This window comes from Caretta caretta, chromosome 3 (genome assembly GCF_965140235.1).
Source record: "Caretta caretta isolate rCarCar2 chromosome 3, rCarCar1.hap1, whole genome shotgun sequence".
NCBI lineage: Eukaryota > Metazoa > Chordata > Testudines > Cheloniidae > Caretta > Caretta caretta.
In genome coordinates this window covers 169,370,904-169,398,174 of record NC_134208.1, presented here as the reverse complement: position 1 = coordinate 169,398,174, position 27,271 = coordinate 169,370,904, and the positions used below count along the sequence as shown (strand labels likewise).

Genomic DNA, 27,271 nt, shown 5'->3' with positions numbered 1-27,271 from the left:
TTTTATTAAATAACTCACAGATTGGGGTTATTGTTGTAGTCCACACACTTTCCTCTGTGATTACTTCGTTTTGGGCTCAGATTTTCAAAGGAAAATCCCAGCCTTTATATTCAGTGCATATTTTCCCCGGAGTTGTGTGGGAGATTCACCATTATCGCTTACATTTCACACTGCATCTCATTGTTCCATTGTTGTGTGTGTGCTGTATTGATTCACTTTTTTTCAGGTGAATATATGCCAACATTTCTTTGTTGAATAGTGCTGACATACGTTAGGTTGGTAAACATGCAGTTTACAAAAGAGTTACTGTTCAGAAATTCATTGTAATGACATTTTTAGGCCTGTATATTTATTTGAATTTCTGGGCCTTCATTTTCAGTCATCCGCAGATGTCTATTCTGATGTTTTTAAAGCCAGCAGACTACTTCCCTCCCTAGTAAAATCTGTAGGACCATTTTGTACAAGTTCCATGTTTCTGGTGTCTGCGCACTAATTCTGGTCCAGTACAGCCATCACAGATAAATAAATTAATGCTCTTTATTGGTGCTACAGCAATAAAAGACTCAACATCCTATGCCACAACATCCTGACCTGATCTGAATAGCTGTGAGAGACTGAACCCTTCTTGGATAGTTTCCTTAACTCCCATGGGAGTTCGGAGTGTTCACTACTTTGCAAGAAGCATTCAGATTCTGAGAGGATGAGTCCCTAAATAAAATGAAAAGGAGTACTTGTGGCACCTTAGAGACTAACAAATAGACACTTTTGGAACCTGAAAATGTGGTGTACAATATATGTTGTTCCTTATACAACACTGTAACTATACGGTATGCTTTCTTAATCTGATTTACCATAATGCGATCTTTGTCATTCATGAAACCTAAAGGAGGACAAAACTTTTTAAAATTGTCCAGCCAGTATTAATTTACAGTGCGGTAGTCTGCTCCAAGGTTATTGTGGTGGTTAACTTGACTTATATGCTTCATTAACACCAATGGCAAAAATTGTCTTGCCAGTGTAAGTAATTATAGAATACCTAGGTTCACCTCTGAAATGAATATGAACAGTGATGTCACAACTTACAGTTTAATTCACTTTCCAATCAAACTATTTGTAATTTTTATAAGGGAACTTATTGTACTAAACAATTCTGGTTTAACTGAGGCATCTTTGAGTGAATGTTTATTAACTAATCAAAAGTGAACTTGCTATTACCTAATCAAAAGTGTTAGTGGCTCTTTAAATCCTTTATATTTGGACAGAATCACTTTAGTCCTTTGAAATCAGTTGGTTATTAGAACCTGTTGGGTACCATTGGCCATATAGGAAGGTGTGTTTGCTGCTCAACTCACTAGCAAAATGCCTCAAGGAAGATAGTGAAAATTAAAAATGATCTATTACATTGAAATAATTGTTAAAGCTGTAGGGCCAATCCTGAATTTGTTACTCAGTTAAAACTACCAATCAGTTCAGTGGAAGTTTTGCCAGAGTATAAGGACTTCAGGATTTGGCCCATAATGATTAGGCCTCGAGTCTGAATGCTTATCTGCCATCATTACATTGCATTTTCCAGTGTGAGTTGTAAAAATGTTACTGCAACAACAGCTTCTCTGTATTTTTGGAGTGTTAACTCTGTGTTAACCTTGTCTTTCTTTTCATTTCTTGTCAGGATCGTTTCTTCTCACCGAGAATTTGTCGTCGACTTCACGCTGCCCTGGCAGCTGTTTCCACTTCAATGTTGATTTTATCCAATCTAGTGTTTCTCGGAGGAAATCAAGTTGGGAAAATCTACTGGAACAGGATCTTTGTGGAAGGCAAGTTATTTTGACATGCTGTAGGTGATAAGGCTTTCAAATGTTTCTTTGGGATTGCAAGGCCAGATTGTCATCTCAATTCCCCTGTGAAAAGCTGAAGTAATTCTCTTGTCAGTGTAACAGAGATCAGAATCTGGCCCACTGAATCTAAATAACATAAGTGGATTGGTAGTTGTTCTCCTTCACGTAGGGTATCAGTCCTCCTCGACCATCAGGGGTTGAAGGAGATAGTTCCCCTATCGGGTGCCAGGCTTGCCTAGAAGTGAATTGACACTAATGAACAAATAGGCAGGGCATGATCATTTGGCCAGGCTGGAAGTTTTTTTCCCCAGCTTTAACATTAACATATCACATACATCAGTACAAACACTATCCAACCAAATCCAGTGCAGTGCATGCTCTCTATGAAAGGAACCCCATGAACAAAGTGAGATCAAGGCTCTGTAGCCAGCTAGTGCTACCAGACAGTCAGAGCTGAGCAGTGATAATCAGATGCCTCTGTGGTAGATCTGCCTGGCTGGGTGTCCTGCTGATATTTACAAAGGGATAATTCTTCTTGTGAGGGAAGTATCCACAGGTTCCTACACTCATAAGCTCCTCAGTGAGACCATTGATGTCTCCTGCTTCTCTGGAACTTGTACAAAATGGCTTCTCCCTGTGCTGTTTTCTCCTGCCCTTCTTTTACCTTAGCTTAGGGCCCAGCTTAGTTCAAAGAGCCCACTTAGGAATCATCCTAACAGAATGAACGTTTTCAGGGGTTGTATGATATTCAGTGAATGTCTCTCTATAAAGGCAACCAAAAAAGAAATTAATCCACAAAACTTAAACTCAATCAAATTGCATGAAGATAGGTAAATTTCTTCTTTGAGATGAGTGTCCCTGTGGGTGCTCCACTCCAGGTGTTGGTGCGTCCCTGTGCCTTCACTCAGAGATTTTTACAGCAATACTCGTACCCGGCACGCACGCGCAGAGCCTGCCCCCCGGCTCTGAGTGTACCTTAATAGTACACGTGCATGACTGGTCTCCTCAGTTCCTTCTCTACCATCCCCAGCCTGAGTATAAGGACTTCAGGATTTGGCCCATAATGATTAGGCCTCGAGTCTGAATGCTCAGCAGATTCGTTAGAGAATTTCTTCTCTCCCTTGTTCAACTTTTTTCCCCACTTCGTTTAGCTTACCAGTAATAGTTAGGTTCCCTTTTTCCTTTCTCTTCTCTTTTTAAAAAAAAACAAAACTTCTTTGTTCCTGTCAGCGCAGCCTCTTCTGACATGCCTGGCTCTCTAGGTTTTAAGCACTGCTCTAACTGTAATGATGCCATCCCTCTTTCAGTTGGCCATTCTAAATGTATTAAATGTTTGGGGGAGTCCCACCTCCCCCAAAAATGTGCCCACTGCAGCATGTTGAAATCCAGGGCACGCAAAGACAGGGAGCTGCGGCTAAAATGGCTGCTGCTGCAAAAATCTCTCGGACCAGCCTCAGACCCGGGCTCTGACTCTGCTGTACACTGCAGCCCCCCTGCTTCAAAGAGACTGAAGAAAACTTCAAAAAAACATCAGTCTCTCTCACCCGCAAAAGGTATTCGCAGGGACAAGCCTTCTCCGAGGATTGCTTCCCTCCTTGTGCTCCCCCGGATGAGTTCCTTTGATGCCCTGGATTCCTCCAGCGCCGTGTGGAAGTCACCTGCGGCTGCGGTGGTCACACTAACCTCTGGTGCCGAGGCTTCAGGCTTTCAGTTGCCTACCTCTCACATGGCACTGTTCAGCACCGCAATGGAAGCGGTGCCGACGCATACTAGCCTGCCTGACCCCCCCGCAGACTCCTCTCACTCTCCTGGCACCATCAGCCTTTGAACTAGCCGGCAGTGACAGAACGCTTGGGGCACCGGTGCAGAGGAATCCCTCCTCGCAACCAATTCCTCTCGCTCAGCCCTCCCCTCACAGAGGCACTGCGGCACCGCCTTTCACACACTCAAGGGACCTCCTGGTGTCCCCTATCTTGCAGTCACCCCTACTTAACACCTGCTTCTCTCTGGACCCTCAGGCAAGGTCCACACCACTTTCCTCCAGTGATGAGGAATCTGGGCGGCAGGGAGAATTTTCACCTTATCAGATCTCCCATCCACAGACCCCAGTCAAGAGAGGTCATAGAAAAGCTGCCTCATCCTACTCCAAGGGTCCTGCCCCATGGTGCGTGAACCCCTGGATGGCACCACCCATGCCCTTACCACCACAGTGGCAATATTGGGCTCCATGGGCTCCTTATACTCAGGAGCACACTCATTATACCAATGCAGCCAGGCGTGAGACCTGCTCGGTACCACCAGCTGATGACCCTGCCATTGACTCCAGACACCAGGCAGTCCTGTCACAACCACAAGAGCAAGCACGGCCTGCCTCTAACACGCTAGAACCAGTTCCGCCTGATGAAGCATTTCTTCCTCCTCCCCCGACATCTTCAGACGACTTCTCAAAATTTCAAGACCTGTTTAAAAGAGCTGCCAATGACCTACGAATTAATCTGGAGGAAATTCCTGAACAGCAGCATGAGCTAACTGACATCCTGCAGCCCTCTTCTTCTTCTAGAATTGCATGAAGGACTCCAGGGCAACTCTGCGGTCTCTAGGAATTCAAACTCCTATGACCAGAAGATGACAATATAGATATCAGCCTTACCAGTGACCACACTACCCCACATTCACCCAGCAGTTCCATAGATCTCACGAACAACAGCAACGCCAGAGATCCAGGTACCAACGCCGCCGCCCCAACTCCTCGGCAGCGTCTCAACCCCCTCCAACCAATAAGCAAATTTGAAGCCTTGGTCGAGGGTATAGAAAACAATATTCCCACTTCAGCGCTTACACCACCTGCCCTATTTTTGGTCACCGCCTACGCCCATTCTCCCATCAATGGCGTGATATTACCATCGAAAAGTGGGCTTTGAAGGTCGTCACAGTTGGCGATTCTATCCCTTTCGTCTCCCTGCCTCCCTCCCACCCACCCTCCTCGTCCCTCTTCAGGGACCCCTCTCACGAGCAACTGCTCCTCCAAGAACTACAACATCTTCAGTTGAGGGCAGTGGAAATCGTACCCGAACAACACAGAGGGAAAGTTTTCTACTCCCATTACTTCTTAACAGAAAAGAAAACCGGGGGATGGTGACCGATCCTCGACCTCAGGCAGCTAAACAAACGTATCAAAAAGCAAAAGTTCAAAATGGTTACCCTCACCACCATAATCCCAGCGCTGGAGCAGAGCAATTGGTTTTCAGCCCTCGACCTACAGGACGCCTATTTTCATGTGAATATTCACCCAGCCCACAGACATTTTCTTCGTTTTACCCTTGGTTCGACACATTTTCAATACAGAGTGTTGCCCTTCGGCCTATCGAACCCCCCTGAGTTTTTTCCAAACTCCTAGCTGTGGTTACTGCCCACCTCAGGAAACGGGGTTGTAATATTTCCTTACCTCAACGATTATCTCCTCAAAGCCTCAACACTCGACGAAGCTCTTCGATCCATGCAGCTACTGTCGCTTGCTTCCTTTTCCTTGGTCTGCAAATAAACAAAAACAAATCCACCTTATCTCCTACCCAAAAACTGGAGTTCATAGGAGTGCACCTTGATTCCCGAACGGGAATAACATCTCTCCCGCTTGATTGTTTCAACACTCCTGGTTACAAAACTTCGCAACAATCCCCAGGTCACTGCACGAGACTGCCTGCAACTATTAGGCCACATGGCCTCGTGTACTTTTGTGGTCAAAAATGCACGCCTATACATGAGGTGCTTCCAAGCTTGGTTGGCCACAGTTTACAAACCAAATGTACACGCTCTAAACAAGCCTCTGTCCATACCCTTCAGAGTCAAAGACTCCCTCCGATGGTGGACAGTTCCCTCCAACCTCTGTTCAGGAGTCCCTTTTCTCCAGGACTCCACATCACTCACAATGACTACCGATGCATCCCTCATGGGATGGGGAGAGCACATGTCTCACCACATAGCCCAGGAGCTATGGTCTTCCACCGAAGCCTCCCTACACATAAATGTCCTAGAACTGGGAGCCATACACAATGCCGGCCGTCACTTCCTCCCATTTATTCAGAACCAACATGTTCGGATAATGACAGACAACATCGCATGCATGTTCTATGTCAACAGGCAGGGAGGGTCTTGATCTCACTTGCTTTGCACAGAAGCCATGAAGCTCTGGAACTGGTGCCTCACAAACAACATCCGGATATCAGCCGCCTATCTTCCCAGGGCCCTGAATACCACTGCGGACAAACTAAGCAGTTGTTTTCCCTGGGATCACGAATGGGAGATAAATGACACAATCATACGCAATATATTCCGTGTTTGGGACTATCCAACCCTGGACCTCTTTGCGACTGTGAAGAACAAGAAATGTTCCAAATTTTGCTCCAGAGTGGGATTGGGCAAACATTCCTTAGGAGATGCATTCCTGATCTCATGGGCTCAACACTTAATGTATGCTTTTCCCCCAATACCAGTTCTCTACAGAGTTCTGACAAAGATATGAACAGATTGTGCCACTGTAATTCTGATTGCCCCATCATGGCCCAGACAACTGTGGGTTCCATTCCTCACCAGAATGTCAATTCACTCACCGATTTCGTTGCCCCTCACTCCGAAACTCCTATCGCAAGAACACGGCCGATTTCTTCACCCCAGCCTGTCCATGCTTCACCTCAAAGCTTGGTTCCTACATGGTTCTCCCAAAATGAACTAGCGTGCTCTGAGCAGGTTCAAAGAGTGCTGCTACATAGGTGATGTGAGTAGATTGTGTTCTGCTATCTCAGAAAGTGGAAGTGATTCACACAATGGTGTTCAACTAAACAACTTCCTCCTACTTCTGCACCTCTTCCGCCCATACTTGACTACCTATTAGACCTTAAGCAATCTGGCCTTTCTTTCACCTCCATCAAGGTCCACTTAGCTGCTATTACAACTTTTCATGACAAGATCGACCATACCTCTGTTTTTGCTCATCCAATCGCCAAGTGTTTTCTCAATGGGCTCCAATCCCTATACCTGGACATTAAACCTCCTACCCCTCATGGGACCTTCATTTAGTGTTATCCTGCTTAACTCAACAACCATTCGAGCCCCTAGCCACTTGCTCCCTCTTATGCCTCTCCTCCCCTCTACTTCGGAGTTGGGGTAGCCTCCGTTGTAGAGAAGGAACTGAGGAGACCGGTCGCACAAGTGTACTATTAAGGTACACTCAGAGTCAGGGGCAGGCTCTGCGCGTGCGTGCCCGGTACAAGTACTGCTGTAAAAATCTCTGAGCGAAGGTGCAGGGACGCACCAACGCCTGGAGTGGAGCACCCACAGGGACACTCATCTCGAAGAACATCAGTTACTGCACAGGGTGAGTAACCTGCTCATTTTAGACTAAAATGTAGTGAAACATTGTTTGGTTTTTATTATTTTGTCAGCATTCACAAAGCCAACAATGCATTGCATCCTTGCTGTTTAGTATTTTCAAGGGAAAAGCTGAAAGTGTTCATTTACTATCTGATAAACTCTTGGTTTGTTTATTTTCTTGGTTAATGTAAATACAACTACAGAGGCAAGGAGGGTGAGGTAATGTATTTTATCGGATCACCTTCTGTTGGTGAAAGTCAAGCTTTTGAGCTACACAGAGCTCTTCTTCAGCTCGGAAGAAGAGTTCTGTGTAGCTCAAAAGCTTATTACCTCACCCACTTTGTGTCTTTAATATCCTGGGACATACACGGCTACAACAATGCAAACAACAATGTAACCACAGCTAAGGAAATACGACAAGAACTTTGAAAAAGGTAGAGTTTCTAGAAGTATTACTTATTGGTATATGAATATTATGAAGGTTTAGCAGTTTACACAAAGTTGTATTTTCATCTTCTGAAGTAATCATCATAACATATAATTGATTGTAGGTTGGTTTTTGTTGTTTCTTTTTGTTTATTATTAGTAAAGATTTTATCTTCTAGTCCTGTGGTTAATTATTGTGCCATTAGTTCAGGGGCGGGGTTCATCAGTACAGAACGAGATATTACAGAGGGTCTAGGTTTGGAATAACAAATTAGTGTAATCATTCAAAACTTTGTTCCATGTTAATTTAATCACATTATCTTTATTTTTAAGAAGCTGAAAACTTTGCTTAGCAGAGCTCACATGCTTCTGTTAGGAAATTCAGTGTCACATGTTTCATGTCCATATTCTGGTATCATGCACATGGCTATGAGTGTTTGCTACTACAGAGCACGTCTAAAAACTGACAAAGGTGGATAACAAACCAGAACCCGAAAGTGGTCTTAAATTTTGTTGACCTTGCATTCTTTATCCGTTCCCACATCTTCCTGCCTCTGAACAAATGTCACGTGTTGCATCCTGCATTCTCCATTGCAAATCAAGATGAGCTATTCAAACTCTCATTGTTTAATTGTAAATAATTTAAATTGTTGTATTTATGGGAGACCTAACCATCTACAAATATTTTTAGGGTGTAGACTCTAAGGGTGAAGCAAAATAATTTAGATCCCACATGAAATCCATCCCTCAAAACGTTTAAATCAAGATTAAACAGAGCATTGTGGTATATGCTGTCAGGGTATTCTTGTGTCAGCCAAAAGGTGGAATAGGTGACCTGAAAGGTCTTTTTACTCTCTAATTTTTGTGATTAAATGTGTAAAGTGAAAGATTAAACACTGAATGTTTTTGACTTATTTGGAAAATTCCTTTTTTGTACATTTGTGTCCTGTACAATACCAGCAATGTGACGTTCACCTGTGTGGTTTTCTCTTTTGCCTTGTGGTGTTGATGAACTGTGGATGGAATGTGTTGTTGCTAGGACATTGAGAGGAGTCCAGTTTAAAATGGGAGGGGGTCCCAGTGGTCAAACAAACCTCATTTGGGATCTGTTTACAAAGGGGCTCAAGCCACCTGTCTTCCATTGTTTCCAAAGCTGTGCCCCTGCATGCAGCAGACAAAGCAGTAGTCTGGACATCAAGTTCCAGTACAAACTCAGCGAGTTTTTTTTCTTATTGTTTTGTTTTGTTGTTGCTTAAGTCATCAAATTTACAGTAGTCAAGGAGTTAGACTTCAAAATCAAAATTGTTTGGTAGGCTTTCCTTTCAGATAGTAATGAATATTGCACAGCTATCCAGGGAAGTATCCGATTTAGGAGAGCCCTAAGGGAGTGGGGATGAGGGAGTACACTTGTGTACACTGATGTGCTACTAAGACAGGCTGGATGAATCTCTAAACAGTTTTAATCAATAACTATTAGCTTTGGGTTGGAAAGAGAAAAAATGTTACATTAATTTGAGATGAAAAATGACACCAGAAGTCATCTGCACACTCTGTCACTCTTTAACCTCTACAAGAAATTCACCCCAGTTTGGAAAGCCCAAACAAGTCTTTGCACCATGTATACCATGAGGAGGGGCTGCACAGGAGAGGCTATGGAATATCTTCTTAGGCTAGGGCATCGCCACATTCCATGCAGTCTGTGGAGCAGGACTTTATAATAGGCCAGTGTGGATTTGGGGGTGGGCTGGGGAGTCCATAGGTTCCATGACTGTAGTTCGTTACAACCCCTGTATAATGGTTGTGAGGGGGAGGGCGGGTAAAGAATGCTATTTTGGCCTGTGGTCTGAAATAGCAGCCGTAGAGAGGCTAGTTCTAGCCCTTCAACCTGTGCAGCAGTAGGAATGGTGAATTACCTACATCCTTCTCAGAATTTCTTGCCCAAATACCAAGTAGTCAGGCTTTGTGTATGTGCCTATATGGGCAGCGGGGAGCAGGCAGAAGGAGGCAGAGACATGAATCTGACTCCTGTTGTTTTCACGAGGTGATTGTTTGCAAAGTTATTCAAAATGTAAATGATGAACCTGAATGACTTAATAATACTATATATTTCAATGCAGACATTAAAGCTACAACTACAGGCTTTACTGAATTGTCAGGGCTGACAGGTAAAATAAATCTTGGAATGGCAAGATGTAAAAAACACCCACTGTGTGGCAATCTGTGATGATAACCTGTACTTATGGGTTTTATGCAGAACATCTAATCATGATGATCAGAATGCTACTTCAAAAAAATCTGAGTTTTGTTCTTAAATTACTTTCTAAAATAGATGAGTTAGTTTGCACGAAAGCTGCTGAACTGAAATATTCTATCCACAGAACAGGTACAGCATGGGCACTTGCAGTTCGGGCTTCCTCAGCGCTGCCCAACCAGTGGCACTTCAACCTTAAACTTGATGGAACACCAGTGATCTGTGAAGGCAGGTCACGAGCTGAGCCTATTCAACGCTGGTCTCTGTGCTGATCTGCTGAAGCTGCCAAAATGGGCGATTTAGTGTCTACTGTGTTCCTGGGTGTGTGTTGTGGATGCTTGTTCTCTAGCCACTGAATTGAGACTGCTACCTTAAGTTTTTGATTTTCATAGAAGTTGCATGGAAAATAAACCCATCTTTTACAGCTGTTTTGTGTGGGGAAAGCATTCCAAGCAAGACCTACAACATCCTTTTACAAAGTGACAATTTATCGGTGAAACTAGTAACTGTGTATGTGTGTGTGTGCACGTACACGTGTACAGTCAAATATTTTTGAATTGAATCCCTGAGATTTAAGGACTACTAGGCAGTAAGGCTTCAGTCCTGCAAAGAGAACCATGCATGTGGACGATCACTGAAGTCCCTGCAGCTCCCTGTGGGCAGAGGGGTCTGCCAATACATTTCTTCCCAGAATCAGGACCTAAAGTAGGACAGGTTCATTAAGAGTACACTAGAAATACTTTTTTAATGGGCCCAATCCTGAAGTCCTCATTGGGCAAATTATCATTGTCTCTAATGGGAGTTTGCTGAAGTAAGCACTAATAATGGATTGAACCCAGGTCGCAGTGATTGGTGCTCTCAGCAACTCCCTGTATGGACAGGTGCCCTTATAAGTGAATAGCAAAGCTTATTTTAAAATTGCACAGGTAACAATACTGCTCCTACCTTCTGCCCCGTGCAGATGGAAGGCAAATTCAGTTCTCATCCAAATTTCTCTGATCATCAATAAGGCTACATTTTAGTCACGGGTGTTTTTAGTAAAAGTCATGGACAGGTCATGGGCAGTAAACAACAATTCATGGCCAGTGACCTGTCCATGACTTGTACTGTATACCCCGAACTCAAACTTGGGCATTGTGGGGCAAGGGGCGGCCCAGGAGCATCACGTGTGCTCTGAGGCCAGGGGTGCCACGGGTGCTCTGGGGGGCGGCTGAGGACTGCTGCTGGGGGAGGGTGGGCGAGCAGTGGCGTGTGGCCCGGGACCCTCGCTGCTGCTGGGGGCGGGGGGAGTTGGTAGTGCTGGCAGGCTCCCTACCTGGCTCTGCATGGCTCCACAGAAGCAGCGACATGTCCTTCATCTCCTAGACAGAGGCACAACCAGGCAGCTCTGCGTGCTGCCCAGGCCCCAAGCGCCAGCTCCGCAGCTCCCATTGGCCAGGAACCACAGCCAATGGGAGCTGCAGGGGTGGTGCCTGTGGGCAGAGGCAGCGCGCAGAGCTGAACTGGCCACGCCTCTGCCTAGGCTGAGGGACATGTCACTGCTTTCGGGGAGCCCCCATCGAGGTAAACACCACCCAGAGCCGTCACCCTTTCCCATGCCACAACCCCCCACCCCAGCCCTTAGCCCCCTTCCACACCCAAACTCCTGCTGCTGGGGTGGGAGGGTGTGGTGGCTCAAGACTGCCCCAGCAGTGGTTGGTGCTGCTGGCCCAGGGGCTGCCCGAGCTGTTCAGGCGGCCCCTGGGTCCAGGGCCAGCCCACAACATTTTGGCACCTGAGGCAGGGAGCTCAAATGATGCCCCCATGCCCCCTTGCTTGGGACAAAACTTGAAAGGTCTCAATTCTACCTTCTTCCTGTTCCATTCCTCTCATGGTACTGCTCTGCTATCTACCCCAAAAAAGGAGAACTAACAACTTAAAATGCCTTGTTCAAAAATTTTAACACTTAACTTTCAAACACCTGAAGAGCAAATGTAACTTTTCTAGTCTGCATAGTAAACACTGGCATTTTTATCTGTTTGAATAATCAAAGTGATGTTTTCCGTGCCTTCTTGGTTGCAAAGATTTGAACTGCTTCCTGCTGAAGGTCCACAGTCTGGGCCAGCTCATGCTCTATTGAGGTGGTTGCAAGGCCAACCAGCCTCTTCTGTGTCATTGTGGAGCGTAGATGTGTTTTTATTAACTTCAGCTTGGAGAAGCTGCGTTCTCCACTGGCAACTGTCACAGGAAGTGTTAGAAGTATGCACAGAGCAACAAAAGCATTTGGAAAGAGGGTGGTCATCTTATTTGTGCACATATATTCCAGAACAGCCTTTGGAGTTGATCCTGCTAAAATGTATCTTTAAACGGCTTTCAGTTCATCACCTAAATCACTCGCATCAATATCGTGCATGTCATCATGTGTCAACACTGTCTCTAGTGCCCTGCATTGCTGATGTAGGTCTTCTTCAGGTAAAGTGAGGAGTTTTGGAATATCATACAACATCCCAAATATACTACTGTGTTCCTTGAGCTGCATGAAACGTTCTTCAACTGACTGTATTGCACAGTCTAGCACCTGGTTAAAGAATTCAACTTTGAATTGTTGTTTGGGGTCTCTTACGGGATTATCCCATGCCTGGTAATCAAAATGTCGTCTTCTTCGGTGACTCTTGTATTCTTGAATGGGTGGGAAAATAGCTTCAGTGTGAAGTTCCTCTGCCAACTTCTGTGCACTCTTCAGAATGTTTTGAAATCCCTCATCTGACCGGTAAGACTGTAGGTATGACTTTGCTTTGTCCGGTTGTTCCATTGCTCCAGATATATCAAGGTCAACACCTTGGAGTCTCTTGCTTACAACATTTATTTCAAACAGTATGTCATGCCACAACCCTAAGCCACACAGAAATTTGAAGTTATGTATGTTTCTGGTGATTCCATTTCCCATAACAGTTCCTGTCATAGCATTATCCTCCATAATGGCAACTATGGCATCATCTGTCTTCCCAATTTGGTGTTTGATAGGCTTTATCGCCTCCACTCGACTTTCCCATCGTGTGGCACTCAGTGGTTTCAGTGTCAGAGAGGATGTTCCCAGATGTTGTTTCAAAATTTGCCATTGATGAGTTGATGCAGAGAAAAATACATAGATGCTTTGAATTACATTAAAAAATTCAGCAGCCTCACTAGAAGCTGCTGCTGCATCACTGACCACCAAGTTCAATGAATGACTACTGCATGGGACAAAAAAAGCTCGAGGGTTTAACTCTCGGATCCGTGTCTGCACTCCTCTGTTCTTTCCTCTCATGTTGGCACCATTATCGTAGCCCTGACCTCTCATGTCAGCTATCGCAATTCCCATATCTTCCAGCTTTTTAAGAAGCACATTTGTCATACCAGCTCCTGTAGTATCATCAATGTCAACAGATTCTATAAAATGCTCTCTGACAGTCACCATTGCAGGGACATTTTCACAAGGTTCTGTTGTTGTTACAAAACGCACCATTAAAGTCATTTGTTCTGTATGGCTGATGTCAGGTGTGCAGTCCAGAATAACAGAGTAATATCTTGCTGACTTCAGATCTGCCACAGTCGTCTGTTTGACTTTTGTTGCCAGTAACTGTCTGATCTCATTTTGAATTGTTTTTCCAAGGTAGAGGTGTGTGTACATTTCTTGGGTGGTGACTCTTCTTAGATGCTCCTGGAGTACAGCATCAAACTCAGCCATCAGCTCCACAATTTTAAGCGAGTTTCCATTTTTTGGCACATACAGCTGATCTGAAGTGCCATGCAGAGCTAGGTTTTGGGTAGCAAGCATTCTCACAATGGCAATGAGCCTTTTCAGAACATTTTGCCAGTAAAGAGACTCTGCTGCGATCTTCTCTTGATGCTGATCATCTATGGCGGCCTTTAACCTTAGTCTCATCTCTGGTGATTTCCTGCCTTCTCATGGCATGCCAGATTTCTAGCCAGATTTTTCCAGTCCTTTTTTCCGGTAGAACCCAATGTGGCTGGAACATTAGACTGGAAGAGTTTGCAACAAAAACAGTATGTAGCATTCTGGGTTTTTTGAGTACATAAGCTATGGCTTCTCCACTTTGTCACCATTGGGGATTTCACGCGAGTAATGTGTTGGATGGAAACTTCTATTTTCATTGTCTTTGGGGAACATGAAATTTTTCACTTGCTGTGGCCCATGCAGTACTAGGAAGTACCTCAGACTACTGCTGAAGTGGGTCCACAGTCCTGAATCATCTAGACTTAAGGAACTAAACTCAGCAGCAGCTGTTACTTGCGCCTTCACCACACTCTTCTCTGATCTACACTTTTCTTCAGGAATGTGCATGGTTCCATCCATTTGAGATGGAGATATGGATGCTGCAGTAGCTACCAGGTCACCTGCACTCTGACTAACTGGAAGATCAGGCATCTCCTTACCACTCACATCCTCACTGGGGCCAGAAGGCTCACCGTGAACATGTGTGTCTGTGTATCTCAGGAGAGCTCCTTCCTGCCTAGATAGAAAAGCTTCCTTTGCTTTCTTTCTTTTATCTGAATGCTGCCCCAGAGGGGTGTTTTCTTCTTTCACTCAAGACTGCTGTTCTGTGCCAGCTATAGTGGCTCTCAACACTCAATTGAAGGGGACAAATACGCAGGCTGGTAGCAGGGCCTGAGTGAGGGAAGAGATCAGCGTCTTAGGGGCCTAACTGGCTCCTACTACTTCAGTTGACTGCCTGTTCTCCTCAAGTGGGTTCAGGGAAGCAGCAGGAAACAGGAAGCTCCCTGAGAAGCTGGTGTTAATCAGTCCAGGTTCCTGGGGGTGCTAGAGCGGTACATAAGAGGCTCCTCCTCCTCCTCTTTCCCTGCAGCTCCTGCTGCTTTCTGTTATTCCCTCTCACCTTTTCTCCTGCCTGCCTGTTATGTCTCTTGTGCCCTCCTTCCTTCAGCACAGCACTCCACCATCACTGTGGATCTAGAGCAGAGAGAATACATATGCACCAGCAGCAGACACAATTTTCTACACTCTGGGTCCTTAACCCTCCCCCCCCCCCCGCCCAGTCTAGCACCTGAGGCGGTGCCTCAGTTCGCCTCATAGTAAGGCCAGCCCTGCCTGGGTCAGCTGCACCAGCTGCTGCAGAAGTCACGGCTGTCCCGGAAAGTCATGGAATCCATGACTTTTGTGACCTCCGTGACAGACTCACAGCCTTAATCATCAATTCCTTCTTTTACAGCAAAATCAGTAAAGCATATGTCCATATGTACCTGGTCTTAAGTCAAATACAAAACCAGTCTTTCGACTAGTCTTTTGAATGGCAGTAATCAGCTTTAGAAGTGAACAACTAACTATACGATAGCAGTTGTTATAAATAAATTATGAGGAAAGTAAAGGGTTTGGTCATTTTGGCAAGAAATATGGGCACTAGGTACAGAAGCCTGTTTTACTAACTGGTACAGTTGTGAATTTTCCTGTTGTCATATAACCATAGTACTGTTTCCTGGGGTTCTTAGCCATTAGACAAGGAATTTTCAGCACAGCGTATTTTCCCATTTTGCATTTTACTTCAAATGAATTAGGGGATACATTATTGCATGTTAATCAACGGGTTTCGTCAGCATTTTATAAATTTTTTTTTTGCAGTTGTAAATAACAATCTATTGTGAAAAATACCCGAGAAACACTAAAAAGAAGACATAGCTTAACTGGGATGGTGGTACAATAATTTTAAATGTTTCATGAGCCAGTGTTTGCTGGGATCCTGAAATATTTGCTCGGTTTCACATTTGCTAGTTTTCTTTAGCATTAAGTAGGATAGAACATGTGGTGACATGTAAGAATATTTAATTAGTCACATTTCTGATGTAAGTTAAAACTGTTGTACTGTACAAAACCAAACCTGATTTCTCAATGGCTGATGCATTTTTGTTGGTTGGGAATGGAGATGCCTTCATCTAAAGAGAAACAGACTAAACAATTCCTCTTTTTGCTAGTTTTTAAATAAGACCATGTATAAACCCTTTCAGAATTCCGCTGTTCACTGAAGTTACAGGGCAAAAATCTTGCTGCCCCTGCATGGGTGCACTGGGAAACAGGGTATAGGGAGATTCTTCCAGAGCCTCTTACCAGTGCAGGAGTCAGGCAAAATATAGACTGGATATGCCCAGTCAGGTTACAAATGAGTCTAAGTCCTCACCACAACTTCTGTGCCTGCTGGTGATCTGGCAGCTTGCACCATGGGCAGTGCACACTGCATTTTTCTGCACCAAGTGTGCTACATGCCCTCCCAGTGCACCCTGATTCATTTTGCCATTGTCTGGCTTGTGTAGATGGAATGCCTTCAAGCTGCTCCACACTTTTGCACCACCCTCATCCCATAGTGTTTCTCATAGGAGCAAGGTTCCAAGCTGGTGGGCAGCGAGTAGTTTCTAGTCTACAGCCATGCAAGCATTCGTTAGACAAAATGACAGCTGCTACAACATTTGATGCAATAAAAGCACACATTAGTATGGAAGGTTGTCACAGGACAGATACTTCTTGCTTTGAAAAACTTTTGAGTCTCTGCCTCAATGTTTATTTTCAGTAAATGCTGGCTGACTTGATATTTGTCTAGCAGCAGGAGACCATCATCCTGTGACAACATGAAATTCAAATGACATTATTTCTTAATTACGTTAAATCATAGCACTGAAAATTATCCTCACAGCCTATATTTATTTCATTTTATGGAAATTGTGTGATGAATTAATCTCATTTTGAGGGGACTCGCTGAACACCATGATCATTCAGGGCTCGATCCTCCCTGTGGGAGTTTTGCCATTTGCTTCAGTGGCAGCACAATATGGTCTTTCCTTCTACAGAAAATCGCTTGATTGTTAGTGGTTGATCCTCCTTTCTTTGTGCATCAAAAATAATCATTTACATAGCATGAATTACTATTTATTCTTCATATAGCATCGCTGATCTGCATGGGACTTTAGAGGCAAATATAAAGGGCAACTCCCTGCCACAAGAAGATTACAAACTATGGGCTGAATCCCGTAAGGTGCTCAGTATCCACTGAGATGTGTTGAGGATCATAAACTCTCATTCACTTCAGTAAGGCTTGAGGATGCTCAGTACTTTCTAGGATCAGGCCCTATATAAACACCTTTATCAACATGTGGATAGGGTTAGGTGGTAGGGAAGGCATGAATGTGTAAATCTTTGGAAGTACTGTACAGTCCCGTTTATCCAAATGGCTGGGGGACATCCGAAACTTTCCAATATCTAAGCATTCAGATAAATATAAGTCCTATTTTGAGCTGCCGCTTCACTGCATGTAGCTCTGTTAGTTAATCACCTGCTAATAATTTCTCAATTAGCCTCTTAGTACCTGTTAGTGCAAATCAACATCTTTGTACTTTTAATGCTTAATGTGTTGTACTTTATTAAAGAGTAAAAAAAATTACTATACTGAGTTTCTTAAAACACCAAAATCATATTAAAAGGATGTATTTAAATACAATTTTGGTATTTATAATAAATTCAAAGTTGTTTTTTATTCTTTACTAAAGTACAGAGCATTAAGCATTAAAAGTACATAGCAGTTGATTAGTGCTAATAGGCACTAAGAAGCTCATTGACGAGTTATTAGAAAGTGATTAACAGGGCTACATGGAGGACACACCATGGATTTGGATAACTAGCATTTTGAGGAAAGGGAGTTTGGATGTACAGGAGTGTTCTGTAATGAGCCACCCAATACGGGGGGGGGGGGAGCAAATGGGTGTGTGTAGTCCCCAAAAAGAGAGACCAGAGAGCCTAGCAGATGGGATGTCCCAGTATCTGCATGGTCCTTTGCAGTTTACCCAGTGAATAAAGAGGATCCCCTGAACTTTTCTACCATGCCCCATACCGGTATGCACTGGTCATATTCCTTCCTGTTGAGGGGAAGAGGGGACTAGTTCCATGATTGATCATTCATAGAGTTCATGCATGGTTTACCCAAGGGGCTCAGTTTTTTAGTTAACTCCTGTGGGACAGTGATTCGCAGTACATAGTCAAAGTACAGCTGTATGAAATGTAAAAAGAAAAGGAGTACTTGTGGCACCTTAAAGACTAACCAATTTATTTGAGCATGAGCTTTCATGAGCTACAGCTCACTTCATCGGATGCATACCGTGGAAACTGCAGAAGACATTATATACACACAGAGACCATGAAACAATACCTCCTCCCACCCCACTGTCCTGCTGGTAATAGCTTATCTAAAGTGATCATCAAGTTGGGCCATTTCCAGCACAAATCCAGGTTTTCTCACCCCCCCACACACACACACAAACTCACTCTCCTGCTGGTAATAGCCCATCCAAAGTGACCACTCTCTTCACAATGTGTATGATAATCAAGGTGGGCTATTTCCTGCACAAATCCAGGTTCTCTCACCCCCTCACCCTCCTCCAAAAACCACACACACAAACTCACTCTCCTGCTGGTAATAGCTTATCCAAAGTGACTACTCTCCCTACAATGTGCATGATAATCAAGGTGGGCCATTTCCAGCACAAATCCAGGTTTTCTCACCCCCCACCCCCACCCCCATACACACACAAACTCACTCTCCTGCTGGTAACAGCTCATCCAAAGTGACCACTCTCTCTACAATGTGCATGGTAATCAAGGTGGGCCATTTCCAGCACAGGCTTTCTCACTACCCCCCCCCCCCCCCACCCCGGAACACACACACATACAAACTCACTCTCCTGCTGGCAATAGCTCATCCAAACTGACCACTCTCCAAGTTTAAATCCAAGTTTAACCAGAACGTCTGGGGGGGGGGGGTAGGAAAAAACAAGGGGAAATAGGCTACCTTGCATAATGACTTAGCCACTCCCAGTCTCTATTTAAGCCTAAATTAATAGTATCCAATTTGCAAATGAATTCCAATTCAGCAGTTTCTCGCCCTTGCTCGGTGACTTATGCTGCAGTTTTGTATTCTTCCTCTTTAAACTAATCTTTCCTGATCAAGTCTCATTTGTGAGGTCCACTTTGTTTTACATTCCACTCCATGGTTTGTCCTCCGAAATTCTGGTTCTTCTCCACACCATTCTGTTCAGTATTATAGGATGAGAATTTACACTTGTTACTGTGTTACTCAGAAACTTAAAGCCAGCTTTTTCAAACTACTGCTATGAATGCTATATTGATGGATTACATAAATTAAAAAAATATTGCATAGCTGCATGTGTCATCACAGGCAGATGTCACATTCTTTCAAATGATTTATACCTCTTCACATACAAAGATATTTGTTCTTACAACTGCTTATTTTACAATCTTATTTGGTGGGCACATTTCATGGTATGTGAGCTGGCGAAGATCCAAGAAAACTTGACAGTCTGCAGCCAATTTTATTAAAAACTTTGGGTGAGATTTTCAAAAGTGCCTACATGATTTTGGAGCAAAAGTCCCACTGACTTTCAATGAGTCTTGTGCTTCAAAGTCACTTAGATGCTTTGGAAAATCCCACCCTATGCATACAAATGGACAAAGACATGTACCTTGGACTGTATTCTTCTTCTCTAAAATCTTTCTACAAAAGAAAAACTACAATAGTAACTTCTACCTAGGTTGTCGTAAGATCTAGCTGTGAAGACCAATTGCACTAGGCCTTTCCTTGGGGGAAATCTGAGAGCCTAGAACATTCTAAATTGCCATTATTTGTTGATTGGTATTACAGACTGCCTCACAACCACCTATGGCAGAACACGATAGAGAGCATATAAGTAGAAACACAATCACTTTTTATACAAATTTTGTGGAAAAACTTTTGTTTTTTGATCTGTCAACACATCTGAAGTGCCTTGTTGCACTAGGAGGCTGAAGGCACCATAATCCATGCCTCTGCACCATAGGTGCTGGAACAAAGGCTAATGCTGCACCCCCTTGCTTGAGGTGGTTTCCATCATATACAGAGTTTACAGTTTGGTTCAATGGCTCTCAGCACCCCTACTATAAAAATTGTTCCAGCACCCCTGCTCTGCACCAATTCCTCCAAAAGCCCCATTTACGCATTGAGTGAGAGCAAAGAAAAGTTAGAAACCCATGTGAGAGTGCCTTTGGGGACAAAAAACAATTGCTTAAAACAGAGGTGGCCAATCTGTAACTCTGGAGCCACATGCAGCTCTTCAGAAGAAGTTAATATGCGGCTCCTTGTATGGGCACCGAGTCCAGGGCTGGAGCTACAGGCACCAACTTTCCAATGTGTTGGGGGGTGCTCGCTGCTCAACCCCTGGCTCTGCCACAGGCCCTGCCCGCACTCCACCCCTTCCCGCCCCCTCCCCTTAGCCTGCCATGCCCTCGCTCCTCCCCTCCCCCCCAGAGCCTCCTGCACGCCACAAAACAGCTGATCAGGAGGCGCTGGAGGCTGGGGTGGGTGGAGTTGATGGGGGGCTGCTGACATATTACTGTGGCTCTTTGGCAATGTACACTGGTAAATTCTGGCTCCTTCTCAGGCTCAGGTTGGCCACCCCTGGCTTAAAACTACCCACTGAGATTACTCAGCCACCAGGGAACAGAGCAACCAAAAAGCAACCCCATTCACTCCCTCTGCAGTCTGTAGGCAAGTCAACCATGTTTTGTATTCCTAAAATCCAGTTGAAGTAAGGGGCACTGTTCCACTGACTTTCTCCAGGTGCAGGGCAGGAACCAGATTGTGATGTTGAGAGTCACAATCTAATCCCTGCTTGCTGCAGGGGAGACGTCTGTGGCAACACTTTTTCTTCCCCCTCTGCTCCAGTGTGCTGGCTGGCAAGCTGAGAGGGAGAACTAGCTCTCCTTACCTGCTGCCTCTGGTGATGCAAGTAACCCACACAGGGGCTTTTGGGCACTGCTTTTGCCTTTTCACTCCCCTGCATGGGCACTCTGCAAAGCTCATGGCAGTGATCATCAGTATCAGATTTCTTTATATGGTATTTGAACTGCTATTTTATATTTATTTAGGGCACAATGTCTGTTGGCATACCGACACATGCATGGATATGCCAAAACATAGCTAACTCATTCTTAATAGTATTCATCTACTCTAAGAACTCCCAGCCCTTAGAGAGGAGTTAGCATTTTCCCAAGTACAAAGCCATCATTTGTTCATTCTATTATGAAATTTCAGCAGGCTCCTTATGTTGCCATCCTTTTTTTATAGGGGAATACTGATTTCCTCCTCTTATTCTCAGCCCCTTTCATCTTTTTCAAATCTTTTAAACTAGTAATTGTTTCTTTTTGCCTTTTTTTAAAATGCTTATTTAGAGAATAATTCACAAACACAGGAAGTAACCCTCTAAAAGTGAGAAGTTGAACACTGGATGTATTTAATTTGGGGCTTTTGTATACTTCCATGATTCCTTTTTTTTCCCAGACCGTATTTATTCTCTGAAAAGTAACTCTAAAATTGGCATGCTGGGACTCCATAATTATTGCCTGTCAGTGACTTTCAAATCAAATTCCCTCCATTTATATAGCTAGAGAGATTTTTTTCCAAGCCCCAGCCCTGCAAACCTGCCTGGGGTCTGCAAATCAAGCTGGGTTCTTTCTGACTCATGCCCCATCAGTCACAGAGAGTTTCTCAAATGCACTTAACAATTCTGCTGTGTAGATGCATGAACCATGCAAAAAATTTTGCTAATTCTCCCATAGCTATGTTGGTTCTGCAGTGCCATCAGGAATAAATAGCACTAATAACTTATTTTTGCTACTAAAGTAGTGTAATCAGATAAGAGGCACACAGCCAACAGCTCTGCTGAGTAAGTAGGTGCCATTATTACAGTGTCACTTTTTTCTCTATAATCACGCTTCAGTATCCAGGCAAAAATATAATTGCCAACTTTAGACTGTCTAGCATCTGTCTTCATCAGCTGATATTCATCTTTTTCTCAGTGTCTTGCATTGTAAACACATTTAGGTACATTCTGGATTTCAACTACACGACCTAAACCATTATGTTGCTCCCATGACTGTTCAAAATTAAGTTAGCCTGTTTACTTATGGTACAGTTTCTCATCAGCAAATTATATTAGTATCTGTACACTCAATTTTTGCATCCTGAGAATCTTTGTGGACTCATGTAATTCCCTGAAGTTGGAATAGGGTCTTTTGTTATCTAGTGTAACTATCTGCAAGTATCACAAAATTCATACGGCTTTATACAGCTTGTTACAATTGTGAGCCTCTCAAACACAACACTAGAGAAATGTGCTACTGTAAATTGTTCTTGGGTAAATTCAGTGAAGACTGACTGTGGAGTCAACTCATATCAAACCTTATTCAGTGGTGACACTATAGCATCACAGAGATTTTATACTCTTTTATACAAGGGTACACAGAGATTTTATACTCTTTTATACAAGGGTACTTTCCTTTGAAAACTTTTAGAGGATCAGTAAGGCAGTGGCTTCAGAGTAATACAACATTACAAATCCTATGTATTCCTGGCAAAAAACTAAACACTACTGTCCAAATCGTGAGAAGTGCTGAGGACTTGCAGCTCTCATTGATTGACATGGGGGTTTGTAAATATTCAACACCTTTCAGGATTTTGTCACACAGTACAACAATGGTAATGCTCACCACTTGTTTTTTACACTACTGATTGAGCAAATTACAGTGGCAATATACTGTTAAAACAGAAAGTTAGAACAAACCTGTATGCTACTCCAAGGGTATATCTACACTGCAGCCCCTAACTGCTGTGTAGACATACCAAAAGTGAAAGCCTGCTGGTAAACCCAACACCTAGCAGTGAAGGTCCTTAGGGCAGGTGAGGTAGGCATTGCCTACCCTGCTTTGAGTTAATTCCATATGAAGATCACCCACTGCTGTGTTCTGAGTGTGCCTCTACCAGTCTGTGTTCCATACCTACATTCAGATAGTACCAACTGTCTCAGTCATCACAAACACAGGGTGAAGAGTCAAAGCAAACAATTCACATACAATGCATTGACTGAACTGTTCAGCACAAACCATGTAGCAGGTGAATACTTAAGAAAAGGGAACATACTGGTGGTAATTGTGATTAGCTTGCCAACAGTTTGAGCTGGAGAAAAGGCTAAATTTTCTACCAGTATTATTCACCATGTCCACTAAGAAGCACAGACATTGACAATACTTGGTTTATAAACATCACAACAACTGTGAGGAATTTACCATCTCTGCACTATGCTAAAATGACCACAGTATCCCTCTTCTCCCAACCCCTTTTCCTCCAAATCCACAGCCCTGCAAAGACTCAGATAAGTTGGACCCTTTTGATGACATTTTGCCCCTCTTGTTCTTTAGAAGAAAGCTGACATTTCCTACATTTCTAAAGACAAACACTGTATTCATATTTGGTAAACTAGTTTTTAGTGTTACAACTTCATTAATATTGACAGCTTCACAAGACTGATTTATGCTCCACTCACTACATGTTTTGCTAAATTCCATACTTAAGCTCACTTACCATTTTCATCCAAAGTGCAGAGTAAAGTGAAGAAATTGGTCCCACACCACAGAGGCTAGATTTAGATCCAAAATTTCCCAAAGCTTGGGGCTTTTCAGCTTGGGATTTTGGTTCAAGGCTACCTCAGTGTTGTACGTTTGAAGCCTGAACCCTTTAAAACACTTTGATTCACTCCGATTCTGTCAAGCCTGTGAGGAGCAGCCCCGAACTGGGATCAGTCTTTCACTGCACCAGGAGGCAGAATGCCTGCCCACCTCCTGGTACAGCAGAGGCAGCCCTTTTACTGCTAGACCACGTCATACAGCATACCTTGCTGTCTGTGGTGTAGCACTTACTAGGGGTGGTTGGCTGAGGAAGAACTGTAGCTCCCCCTTCTCTCTGCTCTCTTTGGGCAAAGTCTTCCCCTCATGGAGTACGATAAGGAAGAACGGTTGTATCTGGCCTTCTTGCGCACCACTAAAGGTGGGGAGAAGGCTAAATATAAATAATTTGCCTTATACCCTGAAGGGTCCCAAACTGTAATTCACAAACTGGTCTGTCAGCTGTACAGGGATCATGGCAGCCACCAGTAAAGCAAAGCTATCCCTGTTACATGACATCTCTTTAACGATGCACAGTAGCAGCACACAAGGATGTAGGACAACCATCGAGGTTATATGGTGTATTACCCTATCCAGGTGGATATTCGATAGGGTTTAATTATCATAGTTGGCAAGGAGACCAGGATTAACATGCCTATGCTGTGAGACTTGCCATGGGGTATTTTAACAGTTCCAGCCGTCAGGACCTCAGTTTTATATCTCATCACCAAGGCTGCACCTCCAGCAATACAGTGCCCCTGAACACTGTGCTGTGATGTGCAGCACCTAGACTTTGGAAACCTGCCATGAAAACACGAGCGTGGGCCAGCTCTGCTTAGCTTGTGAGATCTAATGGAATTACAGTACAAAATAGAATGGCTGCATAAATAGGGTACTTGGTTTTATCAGGTTAATGACCTAGTACCTTGGACTATAGGTCCATTTTAATTAGCCTACAGATGGAGGAATAGATTAAAATGAAGAAAAATTACGAGGACTACTATAGTAAATTCATCAGTAAAGCGCAATGGAGACACTATCCTAAGTGCTTCCACAGCTAGCAAGTCAGTTCTGACACTCTCCATTGATGCTGTGATACTCACTATTTCATTGAATAATTAAGGTGATTGATTTCATGGAATAATTAAATTCCTCAAGAGTATTTCATGGAATAATTAAATTCATTTGAAATATTGGCATTGTGCACCCAAGGAAAAAGACTAACCACAGCAGAAAAAATGTCTCTTTCTCTTTTTCTCATGTAATTATTTGTGGATTCCCACATATTAGGAAAATACACACTGAGACCCAGTGGTGATGAAAGGTGAAAGCCCACTAATGTGGTCTTGTAGTGGTTTCTTGCCTTCTTGTGTTATCCATTGCTTAGTTTGCTAGCCAAACAGTGCAAGGAGGTGTTACCTCCATTAGCTTTATTTCCTAACCCGGTTAGAAGGTAAGCACTCTGAAGAATATCTTAACCTTCCCTGTTGTAACAAGATCAGAATTTGTCACTGAGAGTTGTTGAGCTTCCTGCATCTATTTTCTGGCAAGCTCATAAGGGCAGTCAGATTTATATGCTAAATTCTGCTTCCCTTAGGGTTAGTGGTGAAACACGAATCTCTGAGTTTGTAGTCACTGTGCCATGTGGTAGTGTTTGATCACCTTAAGAAGTGTGCATCCTTTATGACAATACCTCCTCCCACCCCACTGTCCTGCTGGTATTGTTTCATATTCTCTGTGTATATATAAAGTCTGCTGCAGTTTCCACGGTATGCATCCGATGAAGTGAGCTGTAGCTCACGAAAGCTCATGCTCAAATAAATTGGTTAGTCTCTAAGGTGCCACAAGTACTCCTTTTCTTTTTGCGAATACAGACTAACACGGCTGTTACTCTGAAACATGTCCGTTACTGGGGAGGATGGTTTTCAAGATAGACATTGCCTCTCTTATTTATTCTGCCTGGCTGAACACACCAGGGGAATTAGAAAAAATAGTAATTCTGTTAGTCCAGCAGTCAGATATCTGTTATCAGGCCAATCATTTAAATACTACAAGGAAGCTTTGGAATGCAGTGCTCTCTTAACCTACCAAGACTCTGCAAGTCGCTCTTGAGAGTTTTTATACACTTCTGTCTACAGCAATGATCTGCTTGTTAACTAGCTTTTTAAATCTTTTGCAGGCTTTCAGATAGATTCAGTATTAGGGTATGCCAATTACTGCTGGCAATTCCAAGGCACAGATCTATTATATTGGTAGCCAGCACGGCCACAAAACTGGTCAGTGTTAGCTGGGAAGGACCATGGCTAGGATGGTTTAGCATACTCCAATTGCAGACTCCCTTGGGAAGGATGTAATGCAGCTCCTGGCAGAGATTAAAGCTGCCCTTGCCCGGTGGAAACTCAAAGGCAGAGCAGGTGGCATAACTATCACTTACCTTCCCTGCATTGTATCCCCCCGTGGCACAATGCGGCAGGCAAGCCCCAGTGGGTATATATTACACTTCCTTGCATCAGTAAGAGTGAATTTCATATATAAAACTGGGTAAAGATTTATTTTTCGACGTTTCTCCTCCTCTTCTCCCATGTGATGGAAGAGTCCATATAGTTGTCATTATGGCTCCATCTATTCCAATGCAAGGAAACAAAGAATTGAGGCTACAAAAGGGCAGACTCCATTCCCCAACCTGTTAATATTCTTTGCCTCATTCGTTGGAGAAATGGAGCCTAACTCTCAGCTGTTCGATACGGCTCCTTTTTTCCCTTCAGTAACTCCTTGAAGGGATCAAAAGACAAGAGCAAGAATACAGGAAGAGAGACAGAGAAAATACAGCTCCAGCAAGGGGAAAAAAGCAAGAATAAACACCAATTGTGTAGGTTCTCAGTGCCAAAAAAAACCATTGTGTGTTGTCCGGGGCATCCTCCACTGACGGTGGAGGCCTTCTCTGGCAGGCAAAGCGCCTGTAAGGGGCACCAGTTGCATAGGCACCACTCCTCATTGGGATAATGGCTTTTCCTGTGACACAGCGCTTCCATCTGGCTTCCTTAAATAGCAGTTGGATCTTTCACTGCACAGTGGGGAGTACTTGGCTTGGATACAATAGGGTGGAAGGCTCCAAAGTGGCAACGTGTAACAAGGAAAGCGAGTGAGCTGAATGAAAACGTTTATACCCGTTTAAAAATGCAATGCAGACCAGCATTGAAATGAAAAATCTGCAAAGCAAACTGTGCAAATTAAAGTCTCCTGGGCAGTTGCTTTAACGTGCATGTCTGACACTTACATGGCTGCTGAGGATAACCCAAGCTGGATAACTGGCCCTGGCAGCAGTACAGAATCGGTCTGAACCAGAGGATGAATGGTTCTCAATTGCCCCGGTGCAAAGGATTATGTACAAATAGGCTTTTCTTTAACATCAGGAGCCTGATTCTCCTCACATTTACACTGAAGTAAAACACAAGGAGCTTCAGCAGAGTCACTGGGCCATATCCTCTGGTGGTGTAAATCAGCTAGCTCCACTGACGCCAGTGAAGCAGCACTGATGTACACCTACTGAGGAGCAACCCCAGGGGAGTTAAACTGGTGTGTGAGAAGCATGTTATCTTAGGTCACCTCCTGTGGACCGTGAGACAGAGCAAAGGAAGTATCGCTCGCCATTCATGTTTGAATTCTCAGACACTCCTTCCACAGTGTTTAAAGTGACTCCTTTTGAAGGCACCAGGGGTATAGAGCAACAGATTGTTCTAACCGACTGAGCTGACAGTTCTGTCTTTATGGGCACTGAAATTGATTTTCCTCCTCTTGATAGAGTTTGCACATTGAACAAGGGAAGGGGACTTGGCAGCACAACTGCAGCATATAGGAGCAAAT

At 43.8% G+C, this 27,271-nt stretch overlaps 1 protein-coding gene and 1 long non-coding RNA gene across 9 annotated transcripts in view; one reads left to right on the top strand and one right to left on the bottom strand.

The window, feature by feature from the left end:
- Nucleotides 1-27,271, top strand: part of HHAT (hedgehog acyltransferase) — a 321,770-nt gene that overhangs the window by 210,863 nt on the left and 83,636 nt on the right. For all 8 annotated transcript variants that reach the window (XM_075127105.1, XM_075127106.1, XM_075127103.1 and 5 more), the window contains one exon: nucleotides 1,670-1,814. In XM_075127105.1, the coding sequence (XP_074983206.1) occupies nucleotides 1,670-1,814 (145 nt within the window). The remainder of the gene's footprint in view (nucleotides 1-1,669; nucleotides 1,815-27,271) is intronic.
- LOC142071631 (uncharacterized) lies at nucleotides 1,787-26,344 on the bottom strand. Its single transcript, XR_012667761.1, has 3 exons — nucleotides 25,842-26,344; nucleotides 5,281-5,366; nucleotides 1,787-2,070 (listed from the first exon to the last, which is right to left on the bottom strand). It is a non-coding gene; the product is annotated as an uncharacterized LOC142071631 (long non-coding RNA).